Source organism: Triplophysa rosa, linkage group LG14, assembly GCF_024868665.1.
Source record: "Triplophysa rosa linkage group LG14, Trosa_1v2, whole genome shotgun sequence".
Lineage (NCBI taxonomy): Eukaryota > Metazoa > Chordata > Actinopteri > Cypriniformes > Nemacheilidae > Triplophysa > Triplophysa rosa.
Window position 1 is genome coordinate 22038628 of NC_079903.1, and position 16267 is coordinate 22054894.

General features: G+C 41.6%; 1 protein-coding gene across 1 annotated transcript in view; it reads right to left on the minus strand.

Moving 5' to 3' along the window:
- mecom (MDS1 and EVI1 complex locus) overlaps positions 1-16267 on the minus strand; it is a 138695-nt gene that overhangs the window by 17541 nt on the left and 104887 nt on the right. Inside the window, 5 exon segments of the mRNA XM_057351660.1 lie at positions 556-709; positions 815-962; positions 1228-1456; positions 1536-1638; positions 5895-6011. Coding sequence (XP_057207643.1) covers positions 556-709; positions 815-962; positions 1228-1456; positions 1536-1638; positions 5895-6011 — 751 coding nt within the window.

The window sequence follows — 16267 nt, forward strand, 5'->3', positions numbered from 1 at the left end:
ATGTACAAATTTGTGTCTCTGAAAAGACCTTGGGTTTGGGAACAGTGCTGGTTATACTGTAAAATGACAACAATTCAATCCATTCCTCATACAAGTCCCAATATTTGTTGAATGGTCTGGGTTGCGTTTCCCGAAACCTTCGTATCGCCACCTCGTCCTTAAGAATATATTGCTACCGCTCTTAAGGCATAACTTAAGAATGACGTAGCGTTAAGAAGGTTTCGGGAAACGCAGCCCCGGTCATTACGTGAGAAAAATGAGTTAGGAAAGCTGTTTCATGTTGACTTTAAATATGCAAGATACGGATGAGAGATGAATTTGACATCAGCATGAGCCTGGAGAGCTCCACCACACTTTCAGTAACAACACGCATGATGCGTTTCCTTGCATTATAATTCTCAAACCAATTGTATTTATGCATTTGTTTTTGTCAAATTTGCCTGGTTTCTATGACCGTAATGAGCTAAACGAAGCAGTGGAGCTCTCCAGATCTGTGGTGAGGTGTTCAGAGTAGAAAGCATGCAGACTTACATATGAAGGGTCTGAGTGACTTACATATGAAGGGCTTGACGGAGGAGTGGATGTGTTTATGTTGCTTGAGGCCCGAGGAGGTGGCGAAGGTCTTGCCACACTCGGGGCAGGCGTGAGCCCGCGCCCCCACATGCTGAGAGCGGATGTGTCTCTGTAAGTTGCTGGGGTCTGTGAACACCTGCTGGGTAGAGAAAGATAAAGAGAGGGAGAGAGTTTACATTCACAGCTCGCAGACACCCGGAGGTGATGCGGGGCCACTCAGGAGATGATGTCTGGACTCTACCTTTGAGCAGTTTTCACATTCGTAGTGTTTGCCGCTGTCGTGTGACATCTGGTGGCGAATCAGGTTGGACTTCCAGTTGAAAGCCTTTGGGCACTGATCGCACTTGTATTCCCTCTCGTCGGAGTGAGACAGCGAGTGAGAGTCGAGACTGAGTGACAGACAGAAAGAGTTAAAAATACAGAACAGCTGAGTGTTGCATAAATTATACAATCCTCATATGTTCCTCCGGGCGTCTGGCTTTGTTATATTTTGGGCACAAAACTGTCCCTGGAATTGGGCTAAAACCCTTTTTAAGGATGTTTATAATATGTAAAATGATGTAAATAATAAGTGTCATCTGTAGTTATTCTAATCATCTTTATGTAAAAACAACAGCAGTGTTCATGGAGAAATATATGTGTGTCTGTTCTCACCTCTGGGCGTCTGGGAAGATCTGTTCACACTCCTTACACTCCTGTGGGGAATGGGGCATGTTCAGAGGGAGTAGATGCAGGTCGTGATCCGGTGCCCCGGGCGGACCCTGCTGGGACAGCTTGAAGCCGGAGGCCGGCGGGGTCCCGCACGCGTGCTTCTGATGGTCCAACAGCTCCGAACCAGATTCAAAGTTCAGATCACAGTCCTCGCAACGATACTGACGTTCCTCTGTGAGAATCGGAGGCACGTTAGAATTCGAATATGTGTGAACGAGTCTGTGAATGTGTGTGTGTGTTAGTAAACTAACCGTGTATGTCTGGAGCCATGGCCTCGCATGAAACGTCCTCAGCCTTCATGAACAGAAGGAGCTCCTCACCAGGCTGAACCTCACAAACCACACGGTAAAAGATCTAGAACGAAATGTGAAACAAAATATGGATATTAGAACAACACGTTAAGCATCCCTTTGCTTAGCCGCAATGCAAAAAATGCCACCAAACAAAAAGATTTGAGCTGGGAATCTGAGCGTGTGTGCGTTTAACTGAGACCTATCTGTTTGAGACTCGTACACTTCCTGTGTGAACACAATAGGTAGATGGAGAAACACTCACAGATGGAGTTATTATTGGCAAGCCTCGAAGGCATTAGACAGCTCACTTCCTATCCGTCGGACGGTGACATTTCAGCGTTCTTATTAGAGATGTCACACAATCAGACAAACACGCGCACGGACAAAAAACAGATGACAATGATAAAGGCCTGGTGAGGTGGAGACCTCTGGGAAACGCCCGGTCAGTGTGTGTGTGAGAAAGACCCAGCAGGTCGTAGGGGACACGGAGGGACACATAGTTGCACTCCATTGTTTAACAGGAGAATACAGGGAACTAGGAGAACCCGCAAGTCTCACACACACAGACACACACTTTCACGGCCCGTCTACCCATTCTGGTGCCTTCCTGCAGATCGGTGATATCTTCTAATGTCACAACCGACCCTCTTTCTGTGTGTGTGCGAACAAAGATCACAGAAATCTTTTTTGAAGCGGATCTTACTAGTAAAAATGCTCCTTTATAAACCATGCGTCCAGGTTCAAGGGCCTGTGCGTGTGTTTCTGTCTCACACACACAAAGACAGGGAGCCACAATAATATTGTGCGTATAGGGTTGGGAATCGTTTGAATTTGATCGATTCCGATTCCAATTCTGCTGATCGATTTCGATTCTTATCGATTCCCAGTTTCCATTACACAGTTGAAGTAAAACATTTAAAAATCAACCCGTGTGGTCATTTAGCATGCTTATTGTCTTGTTTGCAAAAATATATATATTGATGAGCACCGTTTTGTGTATATGTACACATAGAACCATGTTATTTCTGATTTATACAATTTGTATTACCATAGTTGAACTACATCATGATTACTGTAGTAACTATAATGAAACGATGGTTAATTTGTGGTTCCTGTGCTTTGATGCAAATATAGTTGAACTATGCTTACTATAGTAAAAATATCGTTCATTTTCATAAGGGCTTTTATTGATATATCAGCAGATCACGCAACGCATGTACTTTTTGGAAAATATGCACACAGGAATTGATAAGAGGAATTCAAATTTTCATCTCAAGTATCCGATTCCTATTCCTTTCGATTCCAAATTGGAATGGATTTTCGATTCCCAACCCTAATTGTGAGTATGAGACAAAAGCAGAGCTGTTGTGAGAGGCCACACACTCATAGCACTCGTTGGCCCGGGACGCGGCGAGCCAGCCAAGTCCAGAGATCAGGGGAGTTTAGTGGGCATCACTCCTGGCAACATAACCTGGGCCGCGGCCTGTTCTTCAGTGCCAGGGGTTCGTGCCAACCTGCATGTCTTTTCAGATGCTATAGAAGTATGTGTTCGCTTGCGCAGATACACAAACGCACAAAAGGATCCTTTGGATAAATGCTTATTATCAGCTGGATTTTTGGAGCGGGTAACCACAACAAAAAAATGATCACGACAATATGTGTGTACGCCTGAGCTTATTTAGCTATACCTTGGAGACAAAAATGGGGCCTAAATCTTACAAAAGAGAGAAACTTAAAATTCATTTTATGAATTATTTTATTTGAATGCAAAGCTTCTTGGGGAGGTAAGATTAGACTTATGTAGATGAGCTGTTTGTGTGTGCGTTTTGGTTGCGATGTCTGGCCATTCTAGGTCAACTGATAAAGTGAAGGTTGTAAACTTTCAGTGGCTTATAATAACAGACAGTCAAGAGTCATTACACTTAAACACACAGGGAGTCAATAAACCAGGCCTCCCCAAAGCAAGACCTCAAAACAACAAATATGATTCTTGCAAATTCTTGACCCAAGTCAGAAAGGACAAATCGTTTATTATCAGGGCTTATCAACGCAAAACTTTCAGGTAAGTACACACACAAGGTCTGGCCACGGGCACTTGCATGTGATGTTTAGGGCACTGAGAAGTGTACTAGATAACTGTTGACTACTGAAGCAACCAGAGTAAGATTTTCCTCTCCGCTCACTTCATATACAAGCACCACACACACTTACAAAGCTCGCCCCTATTGTGTAAGTGTCTATGAGAAACGGATGTTAGTCGACTGATGCCCTGATAAACAGGTCCATTAGATTCTTCGTTCAGCGCTACAGGAATGAAAAACACTCTCACACCGACCAACGCCTTCCACTAAAATCCCCCTTTCCCCTTTTACACACACACATTATCTGACATTCCTCTGTAAAGGTGATGAGTGATAAACTGTGATAATCTAAAGATGAATCAAAGCGGTCAGGGTGTCCTGCTTGATCCAAATCGATTTATTTGATTTTCCAAATTATTCACTTAACGCAAAATAAATCTGTAAATTATGAGACACAGACAATCAAAATCAGTTTCCTTTTTATGAATTAAATATACATTAAAAGCTATAGCAAAACGGACTGCATTTGTGAAGGTGGGCGGTTGGTTAGCTGGAGATGAGAAAATGAAAAGCACATTCCTTCACAGCACCCAAATTCTCTTTTCTCTCTAAAAGTTGATAAGGGTCAATCTTTTGTATCTCTCTCTCGCTCTGTTTTGTTGCTATAAGGAGGTACAGCGCGATTATAAAAACACATGGGTTGCCGGAAGCCATAAAGTCTAAGCCGAACTCTTTGTTATGACAAGGTGTCATAGTTTAACAATTATGGCCCATATCATAATACTCCATCTGAGCAGGTTCTCTTTCTCCATCTGCCCCACTGTCTCTCTTTCTGTGTATGTAAAGCTTTAGGAAAGTCAAATATGAAAAAAATTAGACCACCAACCGTTACAGTGTCCTGCTTCATAATAATTCATGGATTATCAAGAACACAACTCCACACAATTCCAACGAGGACATGTTTTATTCTATCGGATAAAGTATATCATTCAAACAATTGGCCTGATTTACATTTGAATGCATTATAAGCGTAAGTCTTTACACTTGAAAAGGCTTCAAGAGTTCTTTGTTGTCTGCAAATATGCAAATGATATAATTGAGTAATTGTATTAAGTTTAAGGTCGCTGAATATTGTGTAATTTGGATGTCCAGAAGAATTCAATGTCCTAAAAATAAATAATCATGTTTTTTCAACTGGATAAATGATTTGGTTTATTAAAACTCGACAGCCCAGCTAAACTCTTTTTATACATACAGTATATCCATTTAATATAGCCCAGATGAACTGTCTCTAATAGACTCAAAATAAATGAAAACATTCAATCACAATTTATTTAATCTATTAAAATCCATCCATTCATCCAGTCATTTTAATCCAGCACAACACAGCTAAATTAAACTTCAGTCTAGCTCAACAGAATTCATCTTTTCCGTTTGACTTTATTCCATTTTAACCACTCACTTTAGCTCCTATTAATTTAATCCAGCTCAACTCTATATAACCTCATTTAAATCAATTTAATCCAGGACAACTCGACTCAATTTAACCTAAATTTAATTCAACAGAATTTCAAGATATTTAATTTAATCCAGCCAAACCCAACTCAGCAAAACCCACTGAAATCTAATGAAATCCAGTTTATCTATGCTCGGTTCTTACTCAATCCAGACCTGCATGCCTCCTCCATTCCTCCTTCTCAAATATAAACATAAAGGCTTTTAAACCGTAACATTAATACACAGTAACACTTTTAAATAAGCAAACAGGACAAACTAACCTCACAGAACTGATTCAACTTTAAGAGAAGAAAATATACTGGATGCTCAACACTAAAAGTTTGTGGTGTTAGGAGAAGCTGTGAATTTATGATTGTGAGTCATTCCCTCTCTCTCTCTCCTCTTTAAAAGACTTCCTTCATAACTGTCTTTCACTCCATAAGAATTCAGGAATTTGTCGTCCCTCATATCTGAGTGCAAAGATACAAAATGTGTGATTATCATCACGCTTGAACGAGAGAGTGTGTGTGGGTGTGTGTGTGATCCTGGCCTGTGGTCCTTCACGCTGCAGCCAGGATACAAAAGACCAAAACACGAAAACAGTGACACACTCGGACACACACATAGATTGACAAAATAGAAGGAATCTGCTATTAAAGATAGCACAAACGCCTTTAAACACTCCATTATATCAGCCATGCAGGTGCTCTGTGTGTGTGTGTTTGTGTTCTTCACGTACCTGCTCATGTATCTGGCAGGTTGTGAGGTTGTGTTGTTGGGTTGATGGAGAGACCTGGATGTGCCTTAGCCAGCTCCTGCTATCATACATGCGCCCATCCAAACCTGTCTGCTCACCCTGAAAGAGAGAGAGAGAGAGATCAGTCTTTGATCTTGAACTTTAACAGATTACTGTGCAGTAAGTAAAATCTCATGCCACCCACCAAGATTTAAAAAAAGGTGATGCATACTTGCACATGCTCACTTTAACACGCACACACAATGACAGCATCTTTCTTGTACACTTCATCTTGATCGACTTTTATTCCCAAATAAAACAAACGTGATTCTCAAAAGCATGGTCCTGTGGTTAAGCTTACAGCGCACAGGAGGATCACACTTGAACACAACAGCGATTAAAAATGTCTGTGTGATTTTTCCTAATTATAGTCAAGAAATATGAGGGAACATAAATAACAGCAAAAGTTTCACTTTTTTTAAATAGTAATTCAAGCCATTGTTTAACAGTTGCTCTGAAAAACTCTGTATGTCACGTTTTTTATATTTTTCATTCGATCAAAGTAAATACAAGGAAACAAATAGTAGCCTAATTCAAAAGGCTCTAAATAGCAGACTTTCCTAAAAAAATAATTGTCTATTTCACAAGGACCTAGTTAATTTTTTTATTTTCACTTTTGCCCTATAACTGTCTTAAATATTAAATTAGATTTTGGTGGTCAAAATTCTGGAAACAACGTAATGGATTAATATTTCTAAGTTCTTCAAGACTGTAAAATTTCGAGTTATTTTTATGTTCGGAAACAAATATAAACATGTCGTTAACAGAGATAAATAACTGCATTTTTTTGCAACAATTCCGATCTAAATTTCTTGTTAGGCTATTTAGCCTGAGAGTTTTTGTAGGCTAATCTAAGGTCAAGTAAATCAAGTGCACGCAAACGCCGCCCCCCCCCCCCCCCCACCAAACACACACTGACAACACTTATGCTTTCCCATGTCTCAGTGCACTTCAGACAAAAACACACAACCTAAACACTTCGAAAATACCCCGAAACTTCAGAGGAAACAAATTGGGAAATAAATTAAATCAAGTCAGAAAACACAAGGATTAAACGTAAAAATGTCTGGAAATTAGTTTTATTTCAAACAAAAAATAAATATACAAATTATTAAAATTATTTTATTTACTAATTTAACTCGTTCAACTTGGAGCATTTGCCATCTGTATTTTTTTCGGTTTTACTGTCCATTGTCTCGTAATAAAAATCCATCTGCTAATTTCATTGTAAAAACAATGCGTTCCCACTCGCAAAACAAACCAAATATTTTGTTTAAATGCGTATAAAAATGCAAGACATCATTCATTAAAAGAACGCTGCTAAAACGCTGTCATATAAAAATGAATAAAAGCTAGCCACATAAAACATACAGTAACCTCGGCGAACAAATGCTGCTAAGGCAGTAAAGAAAAGAATAAAATGACCAGAGATCTTGCGATGTGCATTTCAATAACGGGTTACGCTTCAGAGCAAAGAACCACAGCCATTCGTTTCGATACAATTAAACAAGTTCAAAGGTGAAGAATGAATGGACTTTTATTTGACCATTAATTCGCGGCGTGTCAGAAAGAAAGGCAGATATACGGACATAAAGCACCTACCTCAAGAACTCCAAGAAAATCTCACTGGGAAGAACGAATGGATAAAACGGCACCAAAACGCACAAAACTCCGGCACTGCGCGCCTCGAAAAACTCACAAAAGCCACGAACGAGCTCACATACGCGGCCGCTCGTGTTGTTGTGTTTTGCGGCTTGTATCCCGTGTCGTGTCTCTTGTTGGAAAAAAGAAAACAGTTTGACAAACGCTTCGGGATTTCGCCTCCTCTTTGCTCTTATCAAGTGGACGACACGCTAAATTTCCCCGCGGACGCAAACTTCGTGCACTTCGGTTTACTCTTCAACGAATCATGCGGTTAAAAGTCCCCAGGTGTCTGTCGGTTTAACTGAACGTCTAAAAACTTTTCGTCTCATTCAGTGTCCTGTTCCTGCCGTTGGACCGTTGAGAAAAGACAGTGCGAATGAAGAAAATAAAGATGGTGAGACCGTTCTTCTATGCACTCGTCCCGCGTGAATGATCTGAGCGTGAAGCGGTGTCTCTGTTTGTGAGAGAGGCGCTGTCCGTCCCGTTAAAGTGAATCCTCTCTTGTCCCGTGCTGTCCCACGCGAGGGAGATGCGCTGAGGAGGAGGATAAGGAGGAGGGGGGACCTGTCTCGCGTGTCCACCGGTCGGAAGTTGCGCGAGGCTCCCCCACGGTAAATTTTAAAGTGACAGAAGCGCTCCGTGGGAGACACGAGGTCAGAGCGAGGTCGGGACGGGGCTGCTCGTGGATAGACTAGAGCCACGCACAGTGGCCGAAATGTTCTGCTTTGATGAAGCAATCGAGCTATCACGGAATCAGTGGGTCTTTTTTTCTTCCCTGGCTGCTTTCTTTGGTCGCGGAGCGGAGGAAGAACACGAGAGAAATGAGGGAGGCTCTTGAAAGCCAAGAGCAAGTGAAAGTGCATTGAGGTTACCAAAGTGCGACCCCGAGAGATTGTTTCCCTGAAAACAAAATGACAAAACTGCTATATTACTTTTAGGATATATTAACTTTTTTTTGCTTTAATAATCACATATATGCGGGTGCTTTAATGATTTTAAATGCAAGTTGGATTGATGTTTTTCATTTTTAAAAACACCTGCTCCCGACTCACGAACACACGACTGCAGGGCATAAGACAGACGAAACAAACAAATTCCTCGTCACATTTACGTTCATGTCTCGTAATTTTAAGCAACAGAAAACACAAACTTTGCCAAAGTTTCTTTAAAGAGCTGGAAAAAGAGGAACGATTTATGTGCGGGCCAAATCACTTAAAACCGCAGTTAAATGCATTACATATTTTCCTACAGCGTCCACAAAAGTGTCTAGATAATTTGTTGAAAATGATTATTTTGGTGTTTATGTAAATGCGTTATTAATTCTAAACGAGCCTCTCCAGCGCATGTAAAGAAGCGCAGTCCAGTGGCGGGACATTAATGTGTCTGATGAAGATGAATATGCCTCCCTGGCCTATCGTTGACATTGAACTCAAGGTCCAGATAATGTCCATTGTTTAATGAAATCGCAGGGCAGAAGCGGAGGAAGGACAGGAAAAATCATGTGTAAATACGGCGGCCCTCGCCAAAGATTCCCATACACCCGCGCTCCTTGAGAACCGCAAAGAGACCCCGGTCCGCCGCGCATCGATTTCCTGCCATTCCTCGACTTGTCCATTGTTGGAAGCCTTTTTAATTTAGCCATAAATTGGGAAAGCTCAGGCTATGAGCTGTTCTATTTTCTCCCTGTCAGGATGAGGGATTTGGTTTATGATGCATTGTGTATTAAATACAAGTAATCTGGGAAAGTGATTGCCTGGCCTCGCCGGGGTCTGATGGAGGGTGGTGATAGAGGGCTCCTCAGCTGAATTTCTCTGAAAAGGAGGAAGCGATAACAGATAAACAAAGGAGCCGGTGGTATCTGTACCAAGCCTGGGGTAACACGGGGTAAGAGAGCGAGCGAAGCCCGTGCACAGGGCAAGGGTAACTACCGAGGCGTTAGTTCGTGCCTCTTTCGGTAGATGGCGTAGCGAGCCGAGTTTACAAAGTTTCCACTTTCCACTCAGGAATGAAGTTGCATCTTTGCATTTGTGACACGTTTGTTCAATGCCATATGCGGAGAAACCCGCAGGCAGTCTTTGAATGGGCACAAATGTTTAATTCGATAGATTCGTGGATATTTACTCGAGTCGGGAGACTGTATTATTTAGAGAGAGCCGCCCGCCTCTCGCTCTCCCTCTGGAGGGAAGCGCATCAGTCAAGCGCGGAGCTGTGGAGCTACTGAGACGGCGAGTCATTTCTTTTCTCGGCTGCGAAATTGCTGCACACAACGCCGTACACATTAAGGCGTCAAATTGCTAGATGGAACATGAAAGATTCAGTTGTATTGCCTTCAAATAGAAAATCGCCCGAACGACCCTACAATACGACTCGACGCTTAACCATGATTGAATTCAATAAAACCGAATTTAATCCGACCCTATAATGATTTTATTTAATAAAAGCACTGTAATTTAGATGGAATTGTTTATGTTTATTTAAACTAGCTATACATGCTACAGATGACTGCTATTTGAAGATTAAACACAATCTTAAAAAGTATGGCGTGACCGTTTAAAGCAGTCTTTAAAATGCTTGTCCTTTAATATTCGTTCATAAACTCATCGAAAAGAAAAAAATACAAACTATTTTTTATAGTTAAAAATGCTATATTTTTTATTTCTGAGAAAGTGCTTTAAGTGTTTTATTTATTTATTTACTTTGAGTAGGCTAAGTTGCAATTGGCACGGCTAACTTAAAGCAGAAACACACTACTGTAGTTAAATGAAGTCCATGCTTTTTTTGCTCCATGCAAGTATGAATACTTTGGCAGTTAGACAGTGCTGGAGCTCGCTGTTGTCTGCGCGCTGCGCAGTTGGATTTGTTTATTTGCAGTGGACTAGCGCTAGACTGCGCGCATTAAGCCGTTAGGTAAAAGTTTTGTGGAGGGGAATCCCAAATGGGCGAGAAACTGACGCCGACAAGGAGCTGCTCCCCGCGGTCTACCCTCGGCCCTGGAGCCGCGCTCTAATGGAAACACTGTGTACGAGATGCATTCCAGCACATCCTAACGGGAAAGAGGGGGGAAGAAAAGGAAAATATCGCAGCCAAATCCACATGAAATAGTTCAACCATTCATCGAGATAGACCTCCCATTGACAGGAGCGAAAAGCTGCATTAAGCCTGCACCGCGCCTCCCTGCAGACGCTGGGCAGACTTCTCCACAACCAGCTATTAATTTAAAGTGCGGGACCACTCAATCAATGGGCTCAACTAAAACTCATTTAAAACTGCTCCAACAGACCAATTTAGAGCCCGAGGCTGAGGTTCCTAACCACTTAGTCATCTTTTGTTTGCCTCTAATAGCTAAGTATAATGAAAAAGCTATATAATGTTTTTAAATGTGTCTAGATGGAGCTCTATAACAAGAACAACAACGTCATAATTAAATACATCTTAGTTTTAATAATATAAGCGTAAATGTATTATCACAAAATTAAAATAATACAAATAATACAAAATTAAATTCACTTTTTGTTATAGATTTCTATAAAATGAGCATAAAACAACTCAAAAATAAACAAACGAATAATATAAGGATTACACATGAAAATATGATGTGGGAATTTTTAGGGCAGATTTGTGCCCTAAAAATTCAGCGTGTTTCCATTAAAAACATATTGTGTGTGCATGCGCCAGTTTTGCGTAATACAAAACCGCCACTATTCTCCATCTGTAACCCCAAATAAAAAAGCCCAAAGTTTTCGAGAGCTCTATTTCTTAACACCAACCAATTACCATTAAAAGAGAAGAGAGGAAATGAAAGTGGAAAATGTAAATAAAAATTTCCTCGGATCTGGAAGTAGGCCCGTAGCGCGTGTGTTAATCTCCACCTCGGTAATTTGGTTCTCCGAGAGAGGTACCGCATCCCCGCTGCTGCGCCCTGCGCGCCATAAATCACAGCTTTATGTGGACGGGGTCAGTGCGCCCCCGCCCCCTCATACTGAGGTGCCCGGGCTTAGTATGGCGCGCCTGCGCTGTGTTTACCCTCTCACCCGAGGACCATACCAGCTCGCTCCTAATTATTTAAGATTATTTTCATTCGCCAGGGTCAAAGAGAGATAGGGTCTCTGCAGTCTATTTCAGGAGTCAGTCCTCTGCGTTTTAGTGAATTAGTACCCCATCATCTTTGCCCCGTCTGGGCAGTCTCACCCGTTGTGTCCCCCGCGGGCCCCGGGGCCTGCCTGCGCGACGAGGGGCCCATGTTTCATCCCAACACACGTACACACAAAGTCTGGAAACAGCTAAGTGAAATCAAAACTGGCTACGTTCCCAAAAACTTCCAACTACAATCTGGATTATTTACAATTTAGATTTGAAGCACAACTCTGTGGAACAAACAAGAACGCACACGTGACGTAAAATAAACTGTAAATGAAATTTGCGACACTTAAGTAGCATCCTACTTATACCTTTCACCATTTGAAATATCTTCATAGGCTATATTCATTAACAACCTAAATTATCATTGTGTTCTCCTAAGCATATAGTTTGCGTTTTGGTGAAGGAAATACTGTGAAACGCGCACGTGTTTATATGTGGAAGAACAACCCGTCGGGTGTGAAACAGATAGATTGTGTTCCCTGGCTAACATGAAGTTAATTGCTTTGACAGCGGGAATGACAAGACGTGACTCGGGCGTAATAACAGAGCCCGACTAAAACAGAACCAGTAGTCTGCAGTACAATGCGCTATTCAAACTGCGAGACTTACAGAGGCCGCAGGGGGACGCGTTTTTAAAAAACATAAGTGGGAAGTGCTGGAGTTGTATTCACACCGGTGTTTTGGGGTGAGAAGTCTCTCCTAAAGCGCGGCCTCAGGCACCGCGCGCCACCGAGCGACCGCTGGAATGTGCCACTTTGGGAGCGGGGAGAAAGGGGGGTTTATGACAGCCAGGAGGACGATACAGGGCTGGGGTAATCATAGATACTTCCCTTTTGTGGAGTCTATACACACAGCCCACACGGAATGCCGGCCATTGGGCGCGATAAAGTCCGCGGTGGTGTCAGAGGTAATGTTTTTAAAACATAAATTAGGTGAAGCGCGAGATGCGGAGACGCAACGGGGCACGCTACAAACTCCAACAAGACACACTCTGCCTACTTTTTGTACCACTGTAACACACACTCACACATCGTCAGCCTTGGCCGTCGGGGGGTAATTAGAGCATGTTGCTGGACTCTGTAAGGAGAGCAAATTGCTTCTTTAAAGCTCGTAGATATCATCTTTAAAGAGTTTTAACGCTGGTGGAACGCGGCGGAACATACCACCTAGGATCCGAGCCGGGGGTGTTGAACATTTATTACATTTATTGAGCTGTCTAAGGGCTTTTGATGTGTGACGCACTTGAGAGGTAACAGCAAGCTTTCCCATACGCCGTGTCTAATTTAAAGGCTAATATTTAATATTTGAGAGACAGGCCTATCTGGTGACTGGTGTGCTAACCGGCTGAGGAAGGGCACACTCTCTCTCTCTTTCTCTCTCTCACACGCACCTTTATCGTAATGGGAAATTAGATATCACAAAGAAGGCTCATTACAACTACAGACTAAGCCCCAGTCTCGTCTCGCTCCCCGCCGCCTGGTGCCTTAAACCGAGCGGGAAATGAAATTCCCATGGAGCAATGCTGCCCATTAAAACAGTCAAGTCTATGTTTTAATAATCACACGTGTAAGAGGCACTCAGCGTTCAGCGCAATCTTTTCAATGCCACCCTTTAAACTGATGTCATTAGAGGTGGAAAAACGTGTTTAAGGGCGGATTCCCCCTCCCGGTCCGTTTGGAAACCCGATGCAAGCGCAGGTGTTTGGAGTCGCCAGGCGCACACGTGTTACTGATGTGCGAAACGCGCGAGGCTTGATGGGTAGCAGGCGCGCGGCAGCTCGTACCTAGCACCCACTTTAAAGTTTTTCATTTTTGCCTGCCACCATAATGTGTTCGCACCTTTTTAATTGCGAGGAAAGTCAAACAGGACGACAAATCGTGTGCGAAAAAGATTTTCAAATAAAACAAAACCTGTTTAAACGATTCAGTCTAAGAAATGGAATTTCAATATTTCAAAACGTCAGGCTTAAAGATAATGTACAGATCATGTAAATAATAGGCTGTAATTGTAATTCTATATTCTTTGATTTAAATGATTAACTTGGGTGTGATTCTTAAGCCAGACCAAAACAACAAAAAAAAACATTCACAATTTCCTCCCCTGGCCTGTGATCTTTATTTCTGATTGGATTCCTATAGGCTTTTTCGCATGGGCGACTTTTACTGAGGGCTATGCTGGAGAGTTTATCTAAGAAACATTTAAAGGAAATGGACACCCTGACTTTAATTGCAAGCAGAACTAACCGAATGCAACATTTCAAAGGGGATAAAAAAGACAACTGAGTCTAATTAACTCGTAACAGTTAGATTTAGTTACTCCTATTTACAGCTTCACTGGTTTTCAGTAGCTTCAAAGGGGACTTGAGTTAAGGATGGTTTATATTTAACCCAGCTCAAAACCCTCTGAGCGTCGATACTAGAATGCTGCATCTTTGTGCACGAAACGCACACTTGCTCGCATATGTTCGTGTTTATATATGACAATATTGTATTGTCATTGTGTTGAATGTCTGTACTAGAAGCTTCCAACACCAAAGAAAATTCCTTGTGTGTGCAAGCACACTTGGCAATAAAGCTCTTCTGATTCTGATTCTGATTCTGATTATAAGTCTGTCTGTCAATCAACTATATGCTAAATAGCCTCTTTATAACGTCCTGAATAAATCTCATGCAAATTTCACCCGTTCTCATGACTCAGTGCTTTAGTGTATGTGTGTGTGAGTGTTCTGGGAGCTGATTGACTTGTCAGACACGAGCGTCGATAGAGCAGGTTTATTCAATTCCAGCCCAATCATGGAGGTGTCACATGCTTTTGGGCGGCGTGTGGGCACTGGGCAGGCCCGGCCTGATAAATCTGCTTTTATGAGGGCCAGTTATAGCTTTTATGGCTGAATGTTGGAGAGACTGATTCAGTGATCAATCATGTCCGTGTGTGTAAGAAAGACAACGGTGAGAACACACACACAGGTACAGGTGGATCGATGCTCATTGTGAGTTTGGAGTGATGGAACGCTACTGAGATATGACTAGATCATCTCTTTCTCCTTCTCTCCCTCTTTATTTCCTTCTTTCATCGCTCTTCGTCTCTCCATCTCTCCAATATTTCACTCGTCTCTCCGCTCTCCATCTTTTCTCGCGACATAACTCTTCAACCATCTTTCATCTCATTCTCTGCATTACCCAGAATACGAAAGGTGTTCCTACCCTCTTTCTTCCATTCCTCTCCTTCTCTGGATGAAAGCGGTCTGCCAGAACTTCAGCTCCTCTCCAGTTTCACGGAGACGATGTCCTCAATGCAAGAAACTGTTTTACATCAAGATTCATCTGTGCTTCACGTGTCAGGATTCATAAACACGTTCTTCTTACATAAACTAACACAGATAGATTTCTTTCTCTCCTGCAGATGAGGCTTGTGGATGAGGAACATCTGTATGCTTGTGATCAATATACAGACACAATCTCACGCACACTGAGCCTGTCGGAGACCGTAGTTTCCTTAAAGTTGTCATTAGATGGAGTTTGAAACAAAAGCCGTAGTGAGAGAGGGGCGCAGCAGACAGACACAGGAAACGGCTACTGATTAAACACCTCATTAACACACGCACGCACGCACACACACCATTAAGATCCCAGATCCAAAGGATTGCACCTTTATACATTTAAGGAAATCCCCTTAATTTTTGTACATCTTAAACAACCAATCATCACATTTTTTTATTCATATATTATTATGTCAGATAGGAATAAGGAATTTAACTTTAATGCTTTTAACTACTACTGAGAAGACCCCCACACACATTCAACTATATAGACGGTTTCATCTGATGTACGCGCATGGCCCGACTTCCGGTCTGTGTTTGTTTATAATATAACAATTTATTTTATATTTCATTTACATTCAAATTAATTTATTTTTATATTCTATTGTATATTAATTGTGTTCAATTAAATTGAAACTACTCAACAGTTATTGATTCTTTGCCGAGGTCTACCTGAAGTTACGTTTGGGCCACATAACGTTTGTTTATGTTGTTGCCGCTGAAACCGTCTACACACTGAAGTAAATATTTTAAGAATGCAGATATTTAGCAGTCGTAAACGAAACCGAACATCAAGAGAACAATTATGTTTCAATATTATTTAGATATGAATGAAGCCATTCCTAAACATTACTATCCAAGAGCGCTTTTCCACCATCGCGCCGAACCGTTCTAAGCACAGTCTGAAACGGTGACAGTTATGTTTCCTCGTAAGCAGTGTTGGGTGTAACTAGTTACTAAGTCATTAGTTATTGTAATTAAATTACTTTTCCTTTGAAAAAGTAAAGTAAGGGATTACTCTTATTTTTTCTGTAATTTAATTACAGTTACTTCTGATGTAATTCAACTAAATACTTTGTGTAATATTTGTGTGTGTGGAATTGACATCAAAATTCAAAGTCTAACTTTAAAATCTGTGCTTTAATGTATTATTCTCACATTTGTAATACTTTGGTCAGTTAATAATATGTAGTTTAATATTATTTATTTGAAT